Raw genomic sequence first — 21,184 nt, forward strand, 5'->3', positions numbered from 1 at the left:
GGTGGCACTACCACTCTGGTGTGGGATTGGGAGAGAACAGGTCTGCTCACCTGGTGCACTCCATATCCTCAGGCCAAGAGACTCCAAACATCTCCATGAGCTGGGAGCACTCGCTGTACGCTCTCTGGCACAGTCTGCGACACGGGAGAGTGACACGGCCGTACTCCATGCACACGGGAGCGTAGAGGGCACACAGAAACGGACGAAAATCTCTGGAACATTCCAAATTCACCATCGGATGAAATGGCTGCAAAAGAAAAGGGAGAATTCAAGAGCTTCAGGGAGCAGTTTTGTAGCACGCGGCGGCAGGAAGCAATGCTTTGAGTCAGGAGGCACAAGGGCTTTCACAACCCTAAGCACAGCCCTGACTGAACAGTGCCTCTCAGAAGGTCATCACAGTGCAGCACTCAGGTTTTAGGGAGCAGGCGATCAAGAAGCCCGGGGACAACAACAAGAACTCAACAGGGACATTTATGTAGGCAATCTGCATCACAATCTATGGGGATTAGATAGCAAAGCACCTCTGGGGATTCGGGCTCAGACTAATATTCTCCAGTAAACACCAGATGAACTTCTTTCCATTGCCTGTTGAAATGACACGAATTGTGAGCTGCTGGAGTAGTGGGATTACATGAAGAACTACAGTTCAGCTGATGAGACTGCAATGTGAGAAACACTGGAGAACAACACAGAGTGGGATTTTTTAACTGCCATTTACTGATCAGATGAGTGCTATTTTCAGGAGGGTTCTTCATTTTGACTGTTCCTACAGAATGCCAACACGAGACATTTTCCACGACGTTATTTCCACAGCACCTTGTCTTCTGTTAAATCTATCTTCTGTCAGCAGAGAGCACCTGCAGGCAGACAGCCATCCAACACGTGCCACCAGCCACGCGCACTCACAGGCACGGAGAAGTTCCTGGCTTTAAGAACACAGCTGTAATCACAGTGAAGCCACAGCAAGTATGCCTGTCTTCACCTACCCAGAAAGCTCAAACAAAACAGAAGAAACACTGCTATCTCGTGCTACTTGTTGTCTGATAACAGCTTCAAGTAACAGTGATAATGGTGATAGCTCCTCAGAAGGACTGAGGGAAAATCTATCACAATTAGCCAACGTGCAGCTGTAATTAAGCTGTAATTTCTAAAGTTGAAAGGAAAGAAATAGAGATTTATAGCATTGTGAAGACTGGTGCATGTTGATAAACCGTGCTACCTCCTTACTATCACGTGGCCCTTCTCACAGTGTTTTTAGGGCCACTGAAATGATCCCAGGGATGGAATCCCTCTCCTGTGAGGACAGACTGAGAGCCCTGGGGCTGTGCAGCCTGGAGGAGAGAAGGCTGCCAGGTGACTGAGGCCTGTCAGTATCTAAAGGGGAGCTACAGGAAAGAAGGGGACACAGTTCAGCAGGGTCTGTTGGGACAGGCCAAGGGAAATGGTTTCCCACTAGAAGAGGGGAGGTTTAGATTGGGCATGAGAAGTTTTTTGCAGTAAGAGCAGTGAGACACTGGCACAGGCTGCCCTGAGAGGTGGTGGATGTCCCTGCAGGCTGGACAGGTCTGTGAGCACTGACGGAGCCATGGGTGTCCCTGTCCACTGCAGGGATTTGGGCTAGATGACCTTTATGGGTCCCTTCCAACTACATAATAACAAAATACATTAGAACTTACACAAACAAAACAAAAACTAGAGTAAAACAAAACAGTGTGTCAACACTGGATTGCTCCGCTACCTCCGAACTGGAGAAAGCAGCAGAGGCATTACAGTGAGCCTGAAAGCTTGAAGCTCCACCATTCAGAAAGATGCCACGCTGCCTCAAGGTGGGGGCATCCACGGGCACCTGGACAATCCAGCACAAGAGCTGTCCTGTGACAGGCACAGCAGACAGCACGTGAGCTCAGTGCAGAAACTTGCTCCCATCAGGCACGGCAGCTGGAAGTTGGGTAGAAGACACTAGAACATCTGAAATAACACTGATATAATTAAATCTTCCCTGGCAGAGTTCCTCGTGCCCTGGAGGGTATGTTAGCTGTGCTTAAGGTTCTTTATCGCTGCAAAGAACAAGTCTGGGTTTGAGTCTGGCCTTGGCATACTCCTCAAAAGACAGTACAGACAAACTAAGGCCAAAGAACATGAATGAAATCTACTTAAATAGGCATAATTGAATAGGACTGCTCCGCTGCTGCCGGCCCTTCGTTTCCCAGCAACTCCAGGCCCCTCTCATACCACCCTGCCTTCTGTGTGAATGGCGATAGCACACAGGGAAACAGTTTTAAACTAAAATAGGGGAGATTTGGGTCAGACATTAGGAAGAAATTCCTCAAGACGAGGGCGGTGGGGCCCTGTCAGTGCTGCCCATAGAAGTTGTGGATGCCCCAGCCATGGCAGTGCCCGAGGGCAGCAGGGTCAGGCTAGACAAGAGAAAACCTGAAAACCATTCCCTCGAAGACAGGGGAATACTTGTGCCTGTAGCTCTAAAATTACCTTACTCTCTCCTTTGCAGCTCCTAGGAGGAAAAGTCAATTCCAGACTACAGATTACACTTTTTGCTGTTAAAAACAAAGCCACGAAGATTAAGAGACGTTTCTAAGATCCTGCCCAGGGAAGCAGTGTGAGCTGTAGCATTCAGCCCTGCCCCGCTTCGGGGCCTAACAAAAGGCTCTCTGTTCAAATGCGCTCAGCTTCTGAAGAATGCACGTGGAACAACTCAACACACAGGAAAAAGGAGAAGGACATGAGGAGATGCAACAGTTGAACAAATTTCAGTAGTTCAGGCCAAGCCCAGGGAAACCCAAGAAAGTGAAGAAATTAATGAGATGAGGTAAACACGTGTGCTGCTCCTGAGGGTGCTTAGGTATTTAAAACACACTACATCACAAAACCGAGGAGCACAGCTGAAGTTGCACACTCAGTGGTCCTTCTAACTCCGAGAAAAATCATTATGACCGTGCAAATTCCCTCCAGCCCTACCACAACAACGGCACTCTGAGCTCAGCTTCCTTCAGCACCTGCATCCCTCCTGAGCAATGCCATGCAGGTGTTGAGGATCAAATAACGTGCTGCATTCACATCTCACTGCTTTCCTCAGCAGTCCAACTTGCACTACAGCCTTATCTCTCTTCTTTCCCTGCCCAAGATTCTCCTTGCCACTAGTGAAGCTGCTTTAAGAAACGTCCCAGCTCCTTCCCTCCCTACAGCTCCCACTGCTGAAAAGACAAAGCCTGGCGATGCTTTAATGGCCTCCCACCAGAGGAGACATTTCCCGTTTGCCTTTGTTCTCTTGTTTTGCAGGAGGAGATGAAGGAGGAAGGAGAGCCACAAAAACAGGTGTCAGCTTTTCCCCAATATATATATATGTAGCAAATTCTCACTTTTGCTTACGAAGCAGTGCTATACAAAGCTATAACTACATCACACAGCAGCGGTACAGTTTCAGGCTTCTCTATTACTGAGAGATAGTAACCCATTCCACCCTTCACACAGCAGCAGCCATTGAGCTGCCTTGGAATCTGGGCACTGACAATTGTAAAACTGGAAATAAATTTACACTGGTGATCGTTCCCAATTTTTTTTTGCTAAATGTTCCTTTCTCTCAACATAGAAACCAAACGGGAAGCTTTTGGTAAACTCGCAGAAGGAAGAAGGGATGCTTTCTTCCCCCAGGCTCACGGGAAAGGAGTGCTGCTCTATCAATTACTGCTGCAACCCTCTGGTGGAAGCAAGTGCCTCAGGGCACGTCCTGTCTCGGGCCAGCCACTCACTGCTCCTTTTGGCCCCTGCTGCTGGTTGTTTTTTTTATTCAGCTTGCTGTTCATTAGGTTCATAAGCTGCATCTCAAAGCACCTGGGCAGCAATGCTTTCCAGGCCATCTCCCCAGGAGAATCACAGATGCTGCAGTTAGATTTCTGTCTTCAGATAACTGCTAGTTAGAGAGCAAGCACGCTATTGCCTCCTGCTTTCCGTAACTACCCTTCTCATCCTGAGCGGCTGGCACGGCTCTGACAGCGCAGCAGTTCCTGTGAGTGCTCTCCTGAGACTGTTTTTCAGGCAGAATTGCCTTCCTTGAGACAGTGGCAATTTGTTCTCTGATGGTTCTGACCCGCACGCTCCTCTGAGTCTCGCTAGGTTTCCTGGAGCGAATACCCCCCAGCCATGCTGGTACACAAATGTAACCTGACATGAGCAGTGAGCCACTCCAACTTGATGCCCCGAGCTGAGCACCGGCCGCAGCCCCTGAACTGCTGCTGCCAGCTTCAAACGAGGCCTGGCTTCTGAGCCCTGACTGAACCTAACGCATGCTTCCCAAAAATGAGGGGTGCACACACAGAGCACAGAGCAGTGGTGTGCAAGGAGCAGTGAGCAAGGGTGTTTGCCTCCCCAGAAAAGCACGAGGGATGTGACACAAGCTCCTTCTTGTTCAGTTTTGCCTTGAATCGAATAGCACCCCACTGCCGCGCAAGCAACGGCTGCAGAAAAGGTCAGGAAGGCACACAGGGTACAGGAGAACAAGGTCATTTCTTTTGGAAACAACTCACACTCGCTCACCTTAAAGGGATTACGAAGTACAGCTTTATTGCACAGACACTTTATGCTGTTTTCAAAGGGCAGTAGACAGACTTATTTGCCAAAGTCTGCTCTCAACACACAGTGCCAAGATAAACTTTGGGCAGAACCCCAAGCATAACCTACATTAAAAGCTTACCTCACTGTTAGCTTCCCTGTCTGGAGGAACTTAGGTACTTTATTTTTAGCTTTGCAACGTGATGCAGACAAGAACAAGCAAAACAAGGTCACAACTCTGGCCATTTCTGGTTAGTTTTCCTCCTGAGCAGGGATGAAGGACGTTCCGCAGTCTCTGCATGAACCTTTACAAAGCACACAACCCACAGCCTCAACACACCCCGTGTGCCAGGGCAGCAATCCTGCAGCCCGTCCTAAGCTCGCTCTGTACACAGAGGGCTGAGGACAGCTTCTCAGCTACAGGAGAAACGAAATAGGATAAAGATGAAAGTAGTTAAAAGACAGAAAATGACATCTATCTCTGTCTGAGTGACTAAAAGGCAAAGCCATCTGTTCCCGTTCTTTAAAGAGGTCTCCCTGCTTCATTTTAAATTCTGAAGTTCCCTTGGAAGACACTGAAAAGACAGCATCCATCTGGCAGAGTGCACTCTCCCTCAACGCCATCTTTATGTTTTAAGAACTGATGAATGCAGATGGGTGGCCCTGGTAACAAACTCCATCCACAAGAAGTGTTAGTTTTTATAAGACAGCTGAGCCTGCCCGGACTTCCTCCTTCCTCTCCATACGCCTGCTGCGATGGGCTTGGGAACGCTCCAAGGCACTCCAGAGAAATAAACACAGGGCCCTCGGGCCAGTATTTTGGACACTGTTAAGACTGTAAAGCACGCTTGCCGAGACAAGCAGGATTCAGCAGGAGCCGTAGGTTCTGATAAAACCATAGTTTTAATTTAAACAACACATCTCTATATCCTGTGGTTGCAAAGACAACCTTCCAACCGAGTGCGATCGATGCTTTGATGACTGCCAAAACACGCTCCAAGTGCTGCTGTCTCCGTGGGAAGGAGAGACAGACCCATGAAGAGGAGAGCAGCGTTAGTGTGATAACCTTTTCTCTCTCTCCCAGCTCTGCCCCTGCAGCCCGATCTGTGTGTCAGGGACTGGAGGACTATTGCTGCCAACTCGAGGGAGGTCTGTCTCCTGGAGGACAGCAGGAATGAAGAGTATAAAAATTCACTGTTGGCACAGTGCTCAAAAACGTGTCTTGCTGAGCGAAGGAGGAAAAACATTCAGCATGAAGATTTGTTAGAAGACTTGACACTATCTTGAGAGCACATAATGGGGTCAGCAGCCAGATCAAGTTCCTCAGAGCGCAGAAAAAGGGAATATCCAAGAATGAGCAAAGGTACAGTTAAGACACAGCCAAGCTTCAGCATCCCCAGCAGTGCAGCTTCACCTTTCTGATTTCCCTTCCATCAGACAGAATGACACTGTCTGCCACAGAATAAACAACATAATGCCACCCTGCAGAACAAAAGCAGCATTTTAAAACTCCATCTTGTCTATGTGAGAAATACTGAATGCTTCTTTAATTCAAGAGAAGTTATTTTTGTTTCCACAGACTCGATGGCCACTCCTCGTGCAACAGTTCCTTACGCATCTAACAGCGGCACAGCTCAGTGTTACAGTGTTCCGAACCAGTGGGATGAGCATGGAGGAAAACTTCACGTTTTCTTCACTGTGACACTCAAGCCAAAGTGCAGCTTGACAGATTAACAAGTGTGCCATCTCCCTTCAAACGTTCACAGTGGAGCTGTCACTGTCAGTCTCCTTTACAACTGTGAATTGAGGGCAAATTAAAGTTGTCATCTCAGGCACTTCAGGCTGCAGGTTCACAGTAAGCCTGCATTAATGGGCCCCTGCCCTTTCCCCTGCCACTAGCCTGCTTCACCCTGGCCTGGGTTTGAGATTGACTTAAACCATCCACGAAACTCAGCTCCGAGCTACGTGTGCTGGCTTTGGACCAGCAGCAGTGCAAAGAGCCAGGACGAGATCCTGAACGATGTGCCCTTTAAGTGTCAGAATCTAAATATTCTTCCTGTAGGCTCAGCACACAATTTCATAAGGTCAGTCAATACATTTTGTCTAAGGTTAGGTTTCTGCAGGTACGGCATCTCAGTAAGCTCACAGTGAGTTCTGGCAAACACTCCTGCCACAGTTCAATCACCCCGGAGCCAGCAACATGCACAACACGTTACAGGGATATGCCTAAGTCAAACTCTTGAGTTTTCGAGCATCAGCTCCACGAGGCAGAAGGCAGAGACTTCTTGCTACGGCAGAGAACGCACAACGGTGCTGTTAAAGGCCAGGAGCACAACCTCCTGCAGACAGAAGGCTAGAGGGGAAACACACGAGTTCAGGAAGCCATTGGCTACCTCCCTGGTAGCCAGGCTGCTGTGAACACTCTGCCACAAGCCAAACACCTGGTTTCATATGGAAGAACTTAACAGCACGTTCATCATGAATAATTTGAAGGCTTGAGCTGTGAATGTGGGACAGTGCTGTGTGAAAGCAGGACCTGCCACTCGCAATCTCTCACGCCTCACTTAGCGGTGCTACAATCAGCATCTCCTCAGGGATAGCTCAGACAGCCACGTTTTGCTCCTATCAATGTCCACAGCAAATCCAACCTAAATTCCTGCAATATCTTGCACTATCCCTTGCTGGTTAAATTTTAAAGGACATGTTGTAAAAAAAAAACCCAAAACAACAATGAACAAAAACAACCACCACCCCCAAAACTAGTTGTGTCTAATTAGTTTGTGTTCGGCTGCACGTGATGGGAACTGCCCAACTCTGCCCAATAATTATTGTGCAAATTGAAAATCAAAAGGAATACTCAGCTGAAAGGATAAGAGCTCTTCAAACGTGGAGAAGTCAGGTTTTTCACTATAGGTGGCTTGGGAAGAAACGGGGTGTGACAGCAGCCCAGCACAGCTGCAAATAACACAGTGCAAACTGAAGTAAGAGCAGAATCCATTGGACTAATGCTACGAGAACTACTCTGAGTGCCAAACAAGATCCATCTGTAAATGTACACCAGTATTTCAACAGTTGTCTCAGTGAGACAGAAGTCCTCTGCTGTGTCTGTACACCAGCAAAAATACACAGACACATGCACAGTTGGATAGGAGGGGAGATTTGCATCTTTGGGCCTCAAAACTCAGGATATTCACAGCGTTATTTAAAACATACAGTCTGCTGCCTTGTCAACTATTTGTTTTCTTTCTCTCTGCTTAATTTCCAGAAAGGTTACACTATTAATCCAGAACACTAAGCTTGGTTTTGGTGCAGATAACTGTAGAACTCAGCAGCTCGTTTCACAAGCATAAATCATGCAGCATGGATTTTATGGCCAAACTCCGTGGCCCTGCTGTCCCTTGCATGCCTTTATTAGCATGGGGTGCCACTCAGATGAGGCTGCAGCATCCCCCAGTGCTGCCTGAGCAGCAGCTTCCACCCCACCTTACCAAGCTCCTCCAGCAGAGCCCTCAGGTTTGCTCTCTCCCTCTGAGTACTTTGAAAGGATTCACAGGCCATTCAATCTGGTTCTGTGATATCTTTAGCCACTTTTTAACAGGAGAAATGCAAAGCTGTAGTACTTAGTAGTGCTGACACACATTCACCACGGAGATGCTGGGAGATGATATCATCTAGGCTTTATTGAGGAAACCTAATATATTTACCTGGATACACGATTAAAAATACACTGCCAACAGAAAGAAAACCCAACACAGCAGTGCACCACACCAGGGCTGTGTGCAGAATTACCCCGTGCTGTTGCCTGTGCTGTCAGCAACTACAACAAAGGAATGACCAAAGGAAGAGCTGACCAGGCCAGCTGAGCTGCTGCATCAGCTTTGCACTCCTCGTCACTGGTGTGTGCTATCTCTACAGCTGGACCCAAACACTGGGAAACGAAGGGGCATTTTTGAAAGCTGCTGGTCTCTGAAAAAAGAAATTCTTGAGTGTTATAATTCCCCAGCAAGTCTGTATGTTCTGATCAACAAAACACTGAACCCCTTTATGGAGGTCATTCTTCTAAAAAGCTTCTCGAAGAGGCTCTGCAGCCCAACAAATACCTCTGCGTAAGTACAGAATAGTAGGAGGGCTGCTAAATGGGCCTTCTGCTTCCACACACTGTAAGACAGAAGAGAAACAAAGACCAAGAAACTCTCAGTTCACTCCAAGATATGAAACCAAAACTGATTTCTGATCAAAATAGAAGCTTCAAGAATAATTAGTTGCCAAATTTAATTTCGATAATTAACTACTTTTTAAAAAACACAGCAGAACACAGCAGCTGCAAATTAAAATTTAAGATTCTTCAGGGGATACAGCCCCTCCTATTCAGCACTGTGTTAATGAGGTCACAAATGAACTCTACAGGGGAGGACAGGGAAAGAGAATTAAAAACAATAATTGCACTCGAACAACTTCCACTGGACAAAAAGCTGTTTCAGAATTGGTCGTTTGGATGCTTTCTGGAAGACACAACAAAACTCTCAAATTAAGAATCAAACTGAGCTCCTGAAGTTGATTTTTCCTCCCCGCAGTTAATAATTCACAAGATAAATATTTGACAGGAATTCCCACAGTGCCTCCACGTATTTGTTTCTGTGGCATCCTAAAAGCGTGCCTGCTTCTTTCTAAACACACTGAGCAATATTTTCCCCTCAAAGGCTCAGATGTTTCTTCATACCAAGGGCAGAAGTTCGTGTCCAGTTCTCCCCCGCACCACTAATATGGGCACATCTCTGAAACACTGCAGGCAAGTAGGGCAAGTCCTACCACAGTAATGGGATTAACAAAAGACAGTGGGAGGAGAGAGGGGACACAACTGGAAGGAAACAAGGGGAGAGAAAAAGACCCTGAAGCTACACGTGAGTCACTGACGCAGGGGGTTAGACCCAAATTCTTTGTCAGCTAGAGAAATGCAATGAAGAAAGGCAAATATCAGCACGTATCTGCTGGTGCTGCTACAGTAGTGCACCTTCAAAAGGTGTCTCCAACAATAAATTACACACACACACCATGGAAACGTATTCCACGTGCCAGGTCCTGCATGGAATACACTGCAGGGATGTTTGCAACTAAGGAACGTGCAGAATTGTGCAAGTGAGATGAAACCATGAAAGAGAAGGTCGGATGAATAGGAAAGACTGCATTAAATTGCTTGGAGGCATGAGCAATTGAGGCTGATGCATAAGAGGAGGTAAGTATGTTTTCCCACTGATGCCCTGTTTGAATCACTGCCTAACACAGCAAAAATCCCTTTTATAAATAAACGTACGTAAAAGGATGGAAAAATCACTCAAGCGAAGGCCAGGTGTGGGTTGTGAGGCAGGAAAGGCAAAAAGAGCTGTGAGGCTGCTGCAGTAAGCCCCACTCAGTTAGCCACAGCAGGGCTCACCTGGCAGGACTCAGAGAGCTGTCAGAGGGCATTTCAGCCCTGCAAAGCCGTGGGCAGTTCATAGGGCAGAGCAGGCTTCACAGGTCCTTTTGTCCCTTCAACCTCAAAAGAAGCAGGATAGGGACGGGAGAGCAGAGAGCAGCATTTATATGTGCATTTGTTAGTGCTCTATGGTGAGTCCCACCCCACAGCTCTGCGCTGGCTTCACTCACACGTGGCTCCTGCTGCCGCCTCCCACCTCAGGACCAGGCCCTGCACCATGCAGATCAAAACTGACTCCTCTCTAATGGCACAACAGGTTACACGGAGCAGTCAGCCCGCCCTGCAGGAGAACAGCCAGCTGCAGATCCCTTCCAGCCCTGCCCTCCATTCAGTGCCCCTTTCCCAAGTCCCCTCCGTGACCCCGGCTGCTAACAGCAACCAGTCCCAAGTGGGAGGGGAACCAAAGCCCAAATTTTAAAAGCCTGGAAGCTTCCTCTCTCCAGACAAAAGCAACCGCCTCCCATTGTGTCAGAGAAAAGTAACAGAGGGATCTAAAGAATTATGTCGCCTTTCTGTGATGCCACTTAATTAAGGTCATTCAGAGCAACAGGAATAACTTGCCTGTGATTTCAGAAAGAAGGATAAGGAAAATATCTGCGTACGCTTCAGTCTGACAATGTTTCAGCATTTCAGGAATGAAGGAAACATTTCAGATCAGACCATTTAAGTGATGTATTCCCTACAAGAGGTGAAAACCTACCGTCTGTAAGAGCCAGGCAGACTTTGTCACAGGAAAAGCAAGCGTGAAGGTTTGGAGACAAAGGAACAGCACTGCTCTCTAACAAATTTACACACCTACCACATCTGTTAAATATGCAGATGAAATGCTACAAAGGCACCGAACTACCACGTGGTACACGTTTGGTGGACCTGAATGTCTTCATCCTGAACCAACAGCAGGTGGGGAAAGTGAATGCAAAGGCCCAACTCTGTCAGCACGGTGCGGTCTGCCATCTCCACGGTGCACCTGCACAGCTCAGAGGACGCGGTCAGCACAGCAGCCACGAGGAACGCTCCTCAGCACGGCCTCGATGAACAGGTCCACTGATTGTGAGCTACGTGCACTGTTATGCTCCCTCACAAAGGGCCCCAGCTATTCCTTGACACCAGGTACCTAAAGATTGGCCATATTGTCAGCTATTAAAACGAAGTAGGCTTACGTTTTCAAAAAAGCCATGGAAACATGAACGGTGGTTTTGGAGCAGCAGAGGGTTGAAATGAATGGCTGATCCACATTCTGTCACCAAATTTAACAGACGCACCTCGTTGCTCAGTGCCACAAACACAAGTTTTGTTCCATAAAAAACGAGAAACGGGAACGTAAACAAGCCTACAGACCGAAAGCAACTTCTGAAAGATGAATTTCAGGCTTCTCCAGCGCACAAGGACGAAGTGGAAGGAGCCTTCCTCCCTCGTTCAGATTCAAATGAGCCAAGCTTTTGTGCCTCCGTTCCCCTCTCCTCTCTTTTCACATTTCCTTCCCCGTTGCCATGGGAACGCGGCCGCCCGCAGCCGGAGGGCGGCAGATGGCGGCCTTTGTCACCGCGGGGCCGCGGGCACGGCGCACCTCTGCCGTCCCACCGGGGCGAGGACACCACGGGAGGGTGAGGATGGAGCGGGTCTCCAGAAGTCGCAAGCGATGCAGAAAGGGCACACGCGGCCTAATTGTTCTTAGCGCCTTCGGTACAAGAGGTCGGCACGCTGTAGCAGCGGGTGGTTGGAGTGAAAGGGAAAACCCGATGACAGCAAACACCCTTCAGCTGATGGTGCAGGAACTGCGCTGACCCGCAGCAGCACCATACTCCTGCAGTCACAATAATCGCCACAAAACAAAGAAAATAAGAGGATAAAAAGCACCTCCAAGCGACCAGCAAGACAACGCACACACCGAGGCACGCGCCTTGCAGAGGGTCTGCAGTTACTTTTATCAGCGCCAACTTCTTGCAGGACAAACACGTTTGGTAAGGATGGCAAGTCAACAGGGCAAAACCACAGAGCTTTCAACCTAGTGAGCTAACGAGGTGGACCTGAGACAGAAACAACCTCAGTGTCAGGAGGATGAAGAACACCTCTTCCCTCTGAGCTCCAGGAACTCAGCAGCGGTGGTTTGGTTCTGGAGGGGCTGGTATGGGTAAAGAAAGGACAAGAGCCAACGACTACGCCTGCGGTACGGAGCTGACAGTGAAAAGACCAACACTGCCTTGATGTTCTGGCACAGCATTCTTTTGTTTGAGTTTATACTTGCAGAGATAAAGCTACAACCAATGGCAAAATACACTGTCATTTAACTACTCCAAATAAATTCATGTGTTCTGCCCTTCCTAATAATTCCTCTTTAAGCCTCCAGCAGATGCTACAGAATTAGCCACAACGGAGAGCCATCTGCTTTCATGACCCTGAAAACAAGCCCACTGTGAATAGATGCTGATTGAGATGTAGATCATTCACTTGAAACTGGATCATTACATAAAACTAATGCTTTTTTACAATATGCTTGTACTAAACTACTGAGGCTGAACTTTGTTTCCATATTTCTACTTGGATCACTGCTCAAAATTCATCTTTCCTTGAAGAAAATATGGAGATGGTGAGGACCCATCTTCAACACACAAGCAGTACTTTAACAAAACAATAACTGTACTCCTGGTTTTCTCACTATTAGTCTACGTCTTGCAAATAATCACGTGGCATTTTGTTCTCATTAGCAAACATAAAAGACCAAAAAACTTCATTTCTGAAATTATTCTCTGGAGAAAGCTTGTTAGCCAGGCAAAGGAAACTGCAACACGCTCCCAAACACACGAGACCGCATGCAGCAACAACCTGAAGGCACCTCTTGTCTAAACAATGAAGCACACACCTACTCCTGGATGTTACTCCATTGGTGTTAACTGCTTCAAAAGTTTCTCACCAAAACACAAAAGATTTCTATCCAGAACATGCCTCTTCCCCATTCTTCCTTATTTAATTCTTCAGCCATTTCCAAGCAGGTAAATACATACAGCCCTGCTCTTTAACTGAACACAAATGATTATCTCCCACATGGCTTTTCTTCCTGTCTGGAGATTTTGAATACTTCTATCTTCAATGAATATTCAACATTCATCTTTAAGTTATCTGGATCTGAGTGCAAAAAGGATAAGATCCACGGTCCTAATATGAGACCAGCCAGAGCATGTGCAAGAAACACCATCCTCAGAAGCCTCCTCCTGTGAACGAGAAGTCAGATCAGACTAATGTTTGAACAGATCTCCTTGAGACTGGAAACACTCTACTTCCCCGACCTGGTTTTACTCACTCAGGATCTCTGCCACCCCTGCACAACAGTCATGCCCTTTCCAGCTCAAAGCTAAACCATAAACAGATGAGTTTCAAACAGACAAGCTTCAGATTTCCCAAAAGCAAGAACCTCTAAGCAGTGCATTGCTGTATACGCTATAGCTCTGCCTGCACTCTGCAAGGTCATCTTTGAAGTCCAAGCCTTGAGATCAACATTCTTGTTTAACAATAAAGTAATCTAAAACATTTACATGGCTATTTCTAAGGTAAAAATCTGGAATAGGAAAACTTACAGTTAATGAATTAAGAGTAGGGTTTAATGAGCTGCTGCACAGCTCACCTCCTTATGATCACGCACAACTCCATTGTTCTGTAGGCATCATAATCTTATACTCTGAAGAGAAGATTAATCCTTACTGCAAATTAAAGTTTAAGATTTGGATGCTTACACAACAGTAGCTAATTAAAACCTACTTTCCCATTAGCTTTGCATTCTTACACTGCTACATGTTTTGGGTAAAGAACTGAAGACTACAGAGAGTCAAGGAAAGCCACTGAGATTTCAGAGGGAATAACACATGGGCAATGCAAGAAAGTAAGGGATAAAGATGGAGTTCAGGGGGAAGAAGTTAATCTCCCCTATCTTATATCCGTCCCATCCCTGCTGCTTAGTGGAAATAAAGCCACTTGCTACTTGTCTCCAAAAAATAAGTCACTCTGAAACACAAGAAGAGAATCAGGGCAGTACCAACTCCCAGCTTCAGAGCAGGCAGCCATCAAGCACGTAAATACGGTCCCTGAAGTCTGCTCGCTTCTCCACAGCTCTTCTGAAAACCAAACTCTGAGAGGCAATAGTCCTTGCTAAGAACAAACTCCAACTGCCTAAATTCTGTAATAGGTTTCCATCAGGCATATATTTGAGAAATCCAACTATAACGAATCACATCAAACTTGACATACTGGAAAAATGCTCCTTCCTATCTGGGAATTCCTGTTGGGAACAGGACGAGAAAAGAAGCAGGCAGCTGCTTCTTTTGTTGATGTAATTTTCAGGTATTATCAGGATCTATTTTTTGGCAGTTTTAAGTGAAAAGATCTCTAAGACTCCAAAAGTCATCATGGTGAAGAGACACAAAGAAAAAACGCAAACAAAAAACAATACTGCCACAAAAACCCTTTTGTTATACAAACAGAAATGCAGCCAGCAACAGCACACCAACCTTGCAGCACGCTCTGTGCTCTCAAGAGAGGGAACAGCATCATCTCCTGCAAGAGTATGTATAGCAAGAAACCACCAAGTCTGGAACAGGGGATAGAAAACAATCAGATGTCTTCACATCCACAGTCACATCTTCTGTGACAAAGACTGTCAACTGATCACTAACTGCTTCTGAATATTCAAAACTCAGTGAGCAGGTAGTTTATTTACACCAATCCCATGGCTCTCAGCTGGTAAACCCTGCTGCACTGACAGCACAGAAGCAAATCAGTGTTACTGCTCTGCCCTTCTGACTACCTCTCACACTGCAGAAAAGCAAATCAGTGTTACTGCTCTGCCCTTCTGACTACCTCTCACACTGCAGAAAAGCAAATCAGTGTTACTGCTCTGCCCTTCTGACTACCCCTCTCACACTGCAGAAAAGTGAAGCACTGCGGAGTATTATTTCTCCACTTCCCCCTTGCACATCTCACCCACGCACCACAAAGCCAGGCCGTAGTGCATCCCTAAGCGATCCTGCTGCTGATTTCTGATATGCAAAATGGGAATGGAAGTTGTGAGGGAGCACATAGTTAACAACGTGTTATCTCCTCTGCCCAGATGGGGACTGCATCACTGCACTTCTGGAGCATTCCATCTCCAGCATAATCCCAGAAGACAAAGCTTTTGCACACACCCACAGGGGGCCTTTAGGCCTCATGTCTGCCTGCCTGCTGTCCCTTAAAGCCTCTCTGATCCCTAGGAGTATTTGTGAGGTCCCTCTGAAACCAGGCTAAGGAACAGGAAGCGCTGGTGGTGAATTTAACTATGAAGTGGCTGGCAACCATCACATTAAATTGCTTCTCTTCATTGCTAGCAAATACTCCCAACCTCCAAATTACTGACAGTTACGTGCTCTCTATTAAAAGAAGTGCCTACCAAAAAACTGTGCTCAGGCAGCTAAAAAAAACACAGCTTACTATTCTTACACATAAGCAAATTCTTCAAGGCCCAAAGAACATTAAGTGAAAAAGGGATGGAAGATAATCCTTCACATCGTAGCAATAATAATCCAAAGGATGGGTAAACCAGGTCAGATTCCTCAGGGGAATATTTAATTTCTCCACTGCCTCATTCAGCACATGAGCTGTGTAATGCCAGAGGAGCAGCAGCACAACACTGCTGCTATGCTGTGCTGTCATCATGACCCGATAGAGAAGCAAGTTTCAGTAGCACAGCAGAGTCAGACTGCGCTACACACAGCAGCTGTAAGGAAACCACCTGCTCACACATTACAGAGAACTATGGAAATACCTTCTAACACGTGTTACGAGGCAGCACAGAGCAGAGGAAGGCCTGCATGGAGCCCTGTGTGCAGTACTGTGGGGCAGGACAGCTCCCAGCACACCCCGTGTCTCCTCTCCATCCCCTGGAACAAAGAGCAGTGCTTGGGCTAATTAACCAGCACTACCCCTTTCAGAAAGGATCAGATTAGCAATGGCTCCCATCTTGGCTCCCACTACAGCCAAGCAGATGTTTCTGGAGGTTGGAGCAGTGCGGATGGTGTTCTTTACCAAAAGGAGCGAGTCCCTTTCAAGATGCAGAGGAACCAAATCCTGCTGCAGATAACACATTGTGAGCACAGACTGCCCTCTCAACAGGTCTCCAGATGAAAGTAAACCTTGCTGATGTAGCACAACAGAAAGATTAAGGCATTACCTTTCCTAGGAGTAAATAAGGGCATAAAGTGACCGATGACAGAATGTACCAGTATCACTAAGAGAGGTTAATGAGGTAATACTTAGTAATTTTTTGTCTAACCAAGATGGTTTATAGAAACATTGCTGCAGTATAACAACACCAATGCAGCAACTTACTAACCTTTATTATAATTAAGGAATCACATCAGCATAAAGACTTAAAAAGGAAACTCAGTGATTTTTGTGTTTTTAAAGAAGTATCAGTAAGGTTTTAACGGATCCCCCAAAGGGCAACCAATGGCATGGCAAGAAAAGTATGATGAGCTCATGGATGGCAAGACAACAGCTGCAGTTCTCTTTACTGTATAAATCCTTATAAACTCTGATTATAAAAAGCAAGAAACAAAACAATAAAAACCAGCACCTAAATAGTAAAGTAATTCCCATAAATATTGTTTTAAAGTACCCACTGATATTGAACTCCGCGATTAAGACAATTTCCTTCTAATGTATCTGCTGATCTAGTCCTCAGGCATCACAGCACACACCCACGACCAGAGCAAAGCAATCCAGTTGGACATTTCCTATGGGCATTAATAGGAATGATGAAACACTGGCACTGGAAATTTGGGGATTACAAGTGCCCCTCAAACACACAAGAAGAATCCCACTGATTCTGCTGCCGTATGTTTTTATGCAGTCTGGGAAGGTTTACAGCGGGGAGTTGCTTACCAGAAAACAGCACCACACCACTTTTCACAGACTTCACTCAGGTCAGAACATCAGTGCTCCATCCATTTGACAGGAACACTAAAAAACATCTAAAACATCAGACAATAAAACCCAACTCCCTTCTTACTGCACACAGATTTCAGGGACAAGCCTAGGTTCACACTAAGAGTTGAAATGTACTTCTGTAAATCTGTAGTCTTCCATTCCCATTTTTTCCTGTGCAACCCCATAAGGACTTCACAGCAGAGGAGCAGGACCTGCAGTGAGCGACACCCGATAACAGCTGTGCTTCCTTGCACAGCCCTCCTCGTTTTCATGGAGCACTCAGTTAGCCCATAGCCCATCCCCAGGCAAAAGCCACCGGCCCACACTAATCACACAGAAGGGAGCGCTGTAGGTACACCACAGTGCCAAGTGCTCCCATGCTAAGTTTAAGAGCGGCTTTGGCACTGAGCTGCTCTGTGAACTGCTGCCACGCAGTGCTTCACGCCACCTAATTTATGCTATTAAGTCGAGCTTTGTGTCGCAGATTGCAGAGAAGTAACATTCACTTCTCAGCTGCTTTTTCTCTTCAGCAGAAAGCTATTTTATGAAGAACAATTACAACGGCAATTCTGGCTCAGCCTGTGGGTCCCTATAATCTTCAGTTCTGCTTCCAACAATGGTTATAAAGAGACTGTCAGGGAAAGTGAAAGTGATATTTTGACAGCTCTCTGAAATCTTGGTTTAAAGTGCTGCAAATGCCAAAAGAGCCACCACAATGTTGGCCATTTTTTGCTTTTTGCAGCAAGAAGCATTTCATTATTTCTACATGAATGCTCAGCACGCTCACATCTGGAGTGCCGTGCCATTCTCATCTCTGCTCCGAGATGGGAGAAGGACCAGAGAAGGGTAACTAACGTGATTATGGGGCTGAAGCAGTGGAATTGCAAGAAGAAAGCCCCAACAGCTGGGAGACTCCAAATTGGAGAGGAAAAGCCCGAGTGTCTCCAAAAATCACAAGTGCAGCAGAGGATTTAACTGCAGAACAATATTGCTTAATACTCAAAATGATGTTGAATGAAACTAGAAAGAAAATCATTTAAAGCTGCTCAGAGAAGAAGTGCTTCTCTAAATGGCAGCCAGTGAGCTCCTGGAGCTTGTTCTCACTAAGGGGTCAGGTCAGCAGTATTGCACTCATACAATACAGTTTAGAGAAATCTGTTGTCAATAGCTCCATAAAACTATACTTGAAGAGACCGGGCAGAGATGTCCCCTCTGGCATCTAATTCAGGAACTGCATGCTGGGGAAGCACCAGGGAAACAGTGCAGGCAATAGGTGGGGCTTGCATCCTTCAGGAACTTCCCTAAACAGCAGATCACCAGGAGACACAGCACTGCACAAAATGGACTGCTCGCACAACACTCCTCACGTTCCCCAATGCCCTATGCTCTCTCAGTCTCCATCAGTTTGCTTGGCTCTTTTTTTTTTTCTTCCTTTTTTCTGTCTATCTGTGCTGATGAGGCAGCATACACTCCACCCCTATAAACCTCTGCATGCCCCTAGTGATGGTGGCCATTAAAAATTAGGCTGAAGCCCCCACTGGAGTCCGACCATAGTTCTTCATATGGATAAGCTCTGCAAACCTGTGGCCATTCCTCCTGTTCTTCTCTGACCTCACTCAGCCCCACTGAGTTCTTTGGGATAGCACAATGTCACACATTGCTCCAGCTATCAGAGAACGACAGCGTCACAGATCACCACCATGGCAGATCTGCATTATTTTCTTAATTATTCTAGGTGTCTGATTTTTCCTTTTTGCTTTCTTATCATTTTGTCAGGCTTCCTGCTAATATTTCAAGACAACAATCCATTGTAAGTCAAGAAAACAAGATCACCACTAATACAATGAACATTGTTCTATCCAGTGCACATTTATCGCTTCCAGTTCCCTCCACCATTTTATGGCTCTGTGCAGCTCAAATGTGATCAAATCCTTTGCAACTCCTCATTCTAGTTTGGCTTCAGCTTCAAGTCACCCTGCTGACACTGTTGTGTATTTCTCATCCTCCTGCTCGCCATCTAGTTCTACCACCACTCAGCAGCAACAGAAACCCACTATCAGTGCATCTCTGCAAGTGGCTCTCAGAAGTCCTGAATGCTCTTGGTTTCACCAGCTCCTTTCATATCCTGACTTCCAGTTTTCAGAAAGGAAATCAATGCTGTCAAAGCGTCAACATACCACACTGATCCTCCTTACTTGCTTTAGCTCCATTTTTCCACCTTACAGGAAGATTTGCAAAGGCCTTCAGAGCTTACTAGAATCATTCCTGAAACGAACTTTGTTGCTGTATCATTTAGTATAATTGGAAGCCACAGCCAACATCCAAATCAGCAGTTGAAATGCAAGGCCACAGTTCTTTCCACCACAGCAAATATAAGGGTAACAATCTCTATTTTCTCCCTACAGGAAAAAGCTTGTCAAGTCTGGTTCATAACCCTTCCACAGAGGCATTATATAAAGCCTTGGCTTTACACTAATTTAATTGCTGCTGTTAAATAATCTTCTACTGTTAGGAAGAGCATTCAAAGACGAAAACAGATGATTAGTCCACCTGGTCAGCACAGCTTATCTACCAGCAAGGATTCCTGAGCACGTCAAAACACAAAAATTCGATCAGCAGAAATCACATAGGGAAATATTTGGATGGGCAGTTTGAAAGCAAGACATGCCTAATGTCCGGTAATCCCAACCATTTCATTTTCCATTACACAGAATAGCAAACAAGGAAACCCCTAAGCACAGTCCACAACAGGAGAGCGAACAGACTGAAGTGAACTTGTAAGTCTTGTTCAAATCATATCACAGAGAAAAAAAATATGTGGAAAATAAAATTCTCCTGATATTTGTTTTTATTTTTTTAAGGGAAGGTGATTATGCATGAATCCAAGACAGATTTTTGTGGACAATGGTAACAGCAGTAAGATACCACTGTAACAAAGAAAGTGCAAGCATAAAAGCTTCTCTGCCTGAGTACAGAACAGAAACAGGTTAATTAAAGTGTCTATAAGACAACAGATTTGCTTGTAGCTGAAGTAAGCAGTACTAATAAATTAGCAATTACCATTTTTTCCATGGCCACACTGTTTCACACCTTCTCCACACCAAATGCCAAGTAGGAAAAGGCCAACCACTACACAATCACCAAAGTGTTCAGAACTCAAGTCCTTGCTCAGCACACCATCTGCCTGGAATTTCATTAGACATTCAAACCACACATTCTTGGTCTAAATACTTAAAGTAACATACTAACACATGCAGTCTATTTCACTCACTTTATACTAAAAAAGCAAATCTTGTAGCCATTGAATATTTTAGTATATATTACAACACGTCTTACAAGTACTATTTGTTTATATATTTAACCACCAAGATTTTTTTTTCACTTTTATTTCTAATAACAGTATCATCTTAGCTCATGTTACAAACCATCTGTCAACTAAAGGCCCAAATTGTGTATGCTGATAAGAAAATGCAGCCTCACCTCCATCGCTAATGCTGCTGTCTGCTGGTCGTAGTGATTCAGAAGGTTAGGCATGAAGGTGGTGTTGTAAGGCAGATCCTGGCACATCCGCAAGATGATGGGCTCACAAGAAAATAAACTGTGCCCTCTTGTGCAGCCCACCAACACATCCAAAAGCCAGAAGCAGCAGAACATCCAGCTAACAGCCATCCTTCCACGCTGCGAACGGGGCCAGTTCCTGAGCCCAGCCAGAAAGTCCTGTCAACTCTTCTGCCTCCTGAGTTCTCTTCAACAGCAGTATTTGCAGTCCTGGTTTAGGTTCTCCAAAACTGGGAAACTCTTGGCATGCAGCATTGTTAGCTCAGTCCTGGAGATGATGATGCACTTGAGACAGACATATGGGGCATCTTGCTTTACCACCGTCTATCAGGTTTAGGAATTAAGATGTTTAACCACATTCCCACACAACTGACTCCATCCTGACAGAGCAGCAGCCGGGTTACATTCTTCCTCTGTCGGGTAGCTTAAGACAGAAAGAAAACACAACAAACAATGTATATGAAAGCTCTGTAATTGATTGCAATTTCAGTTTTAAATGTGCTGTCAGCCAAATTGCTTAAAAATTCTTGTGTGCAAAACTAAAAACTGCCAGGGGAGCAACCTGTAACCTTGGTTACAGACCTTCTGCTGGGAAAAAAGAGGGGCGTGCTGTAGAACTCCCCCCGAAAATGA

General features: G+C 45.9%; 1 protein-coding gene across 2 annotated transcripts in view; it reads right to left on the minus strand.

Moving 5' to 3' along the window:
- The window catches only part of FZD3 (frizzled class receptor 3), a 37,446-nt gene extending 16,621 nt beyond the window's left edge, over positions 1-20,825 (minus strand). For both annotated transcript variants that reach the window (XM_065730473.1, XM_065730472.1), the window contains exons 1-2: positions 20,474-20,825; positions 51-247 (exon numbers count right to left, since the gene is read on the minus strand). In XM_065730473.1, the coding sequence (XP_065586545.1) occupies positions 51-247; positions 20,474-20,662 (386 nt within the window). In that variant the 5' untranslated portion in view covers positions 20,663-20,825. The remainder of the gene's footprint in view (positions 1-50; positions 248-20,473) is intronic.
- Between the last annotated feature and the right edge of the window lie 359 nt (positions 20,826-21,184).

Source organism: Cyrtonyx montezumae, unplaced genomic scaffold (genome assembly GCF_038088225.1).
Source record: "Cyrtonyx montezumae isolate F1298 unplaced genomic scaffold, pur_monq_1.0 scaffold_13, whole genome shotgun sequence".
Classification (NCBI taxonomy): domain Eukaryota; kingdom Metazoa; phylum Chordata; class Aves; order Galliformes; family Odontophoridae; genus Cyrtonyx; species Cyrtonyx montezumae.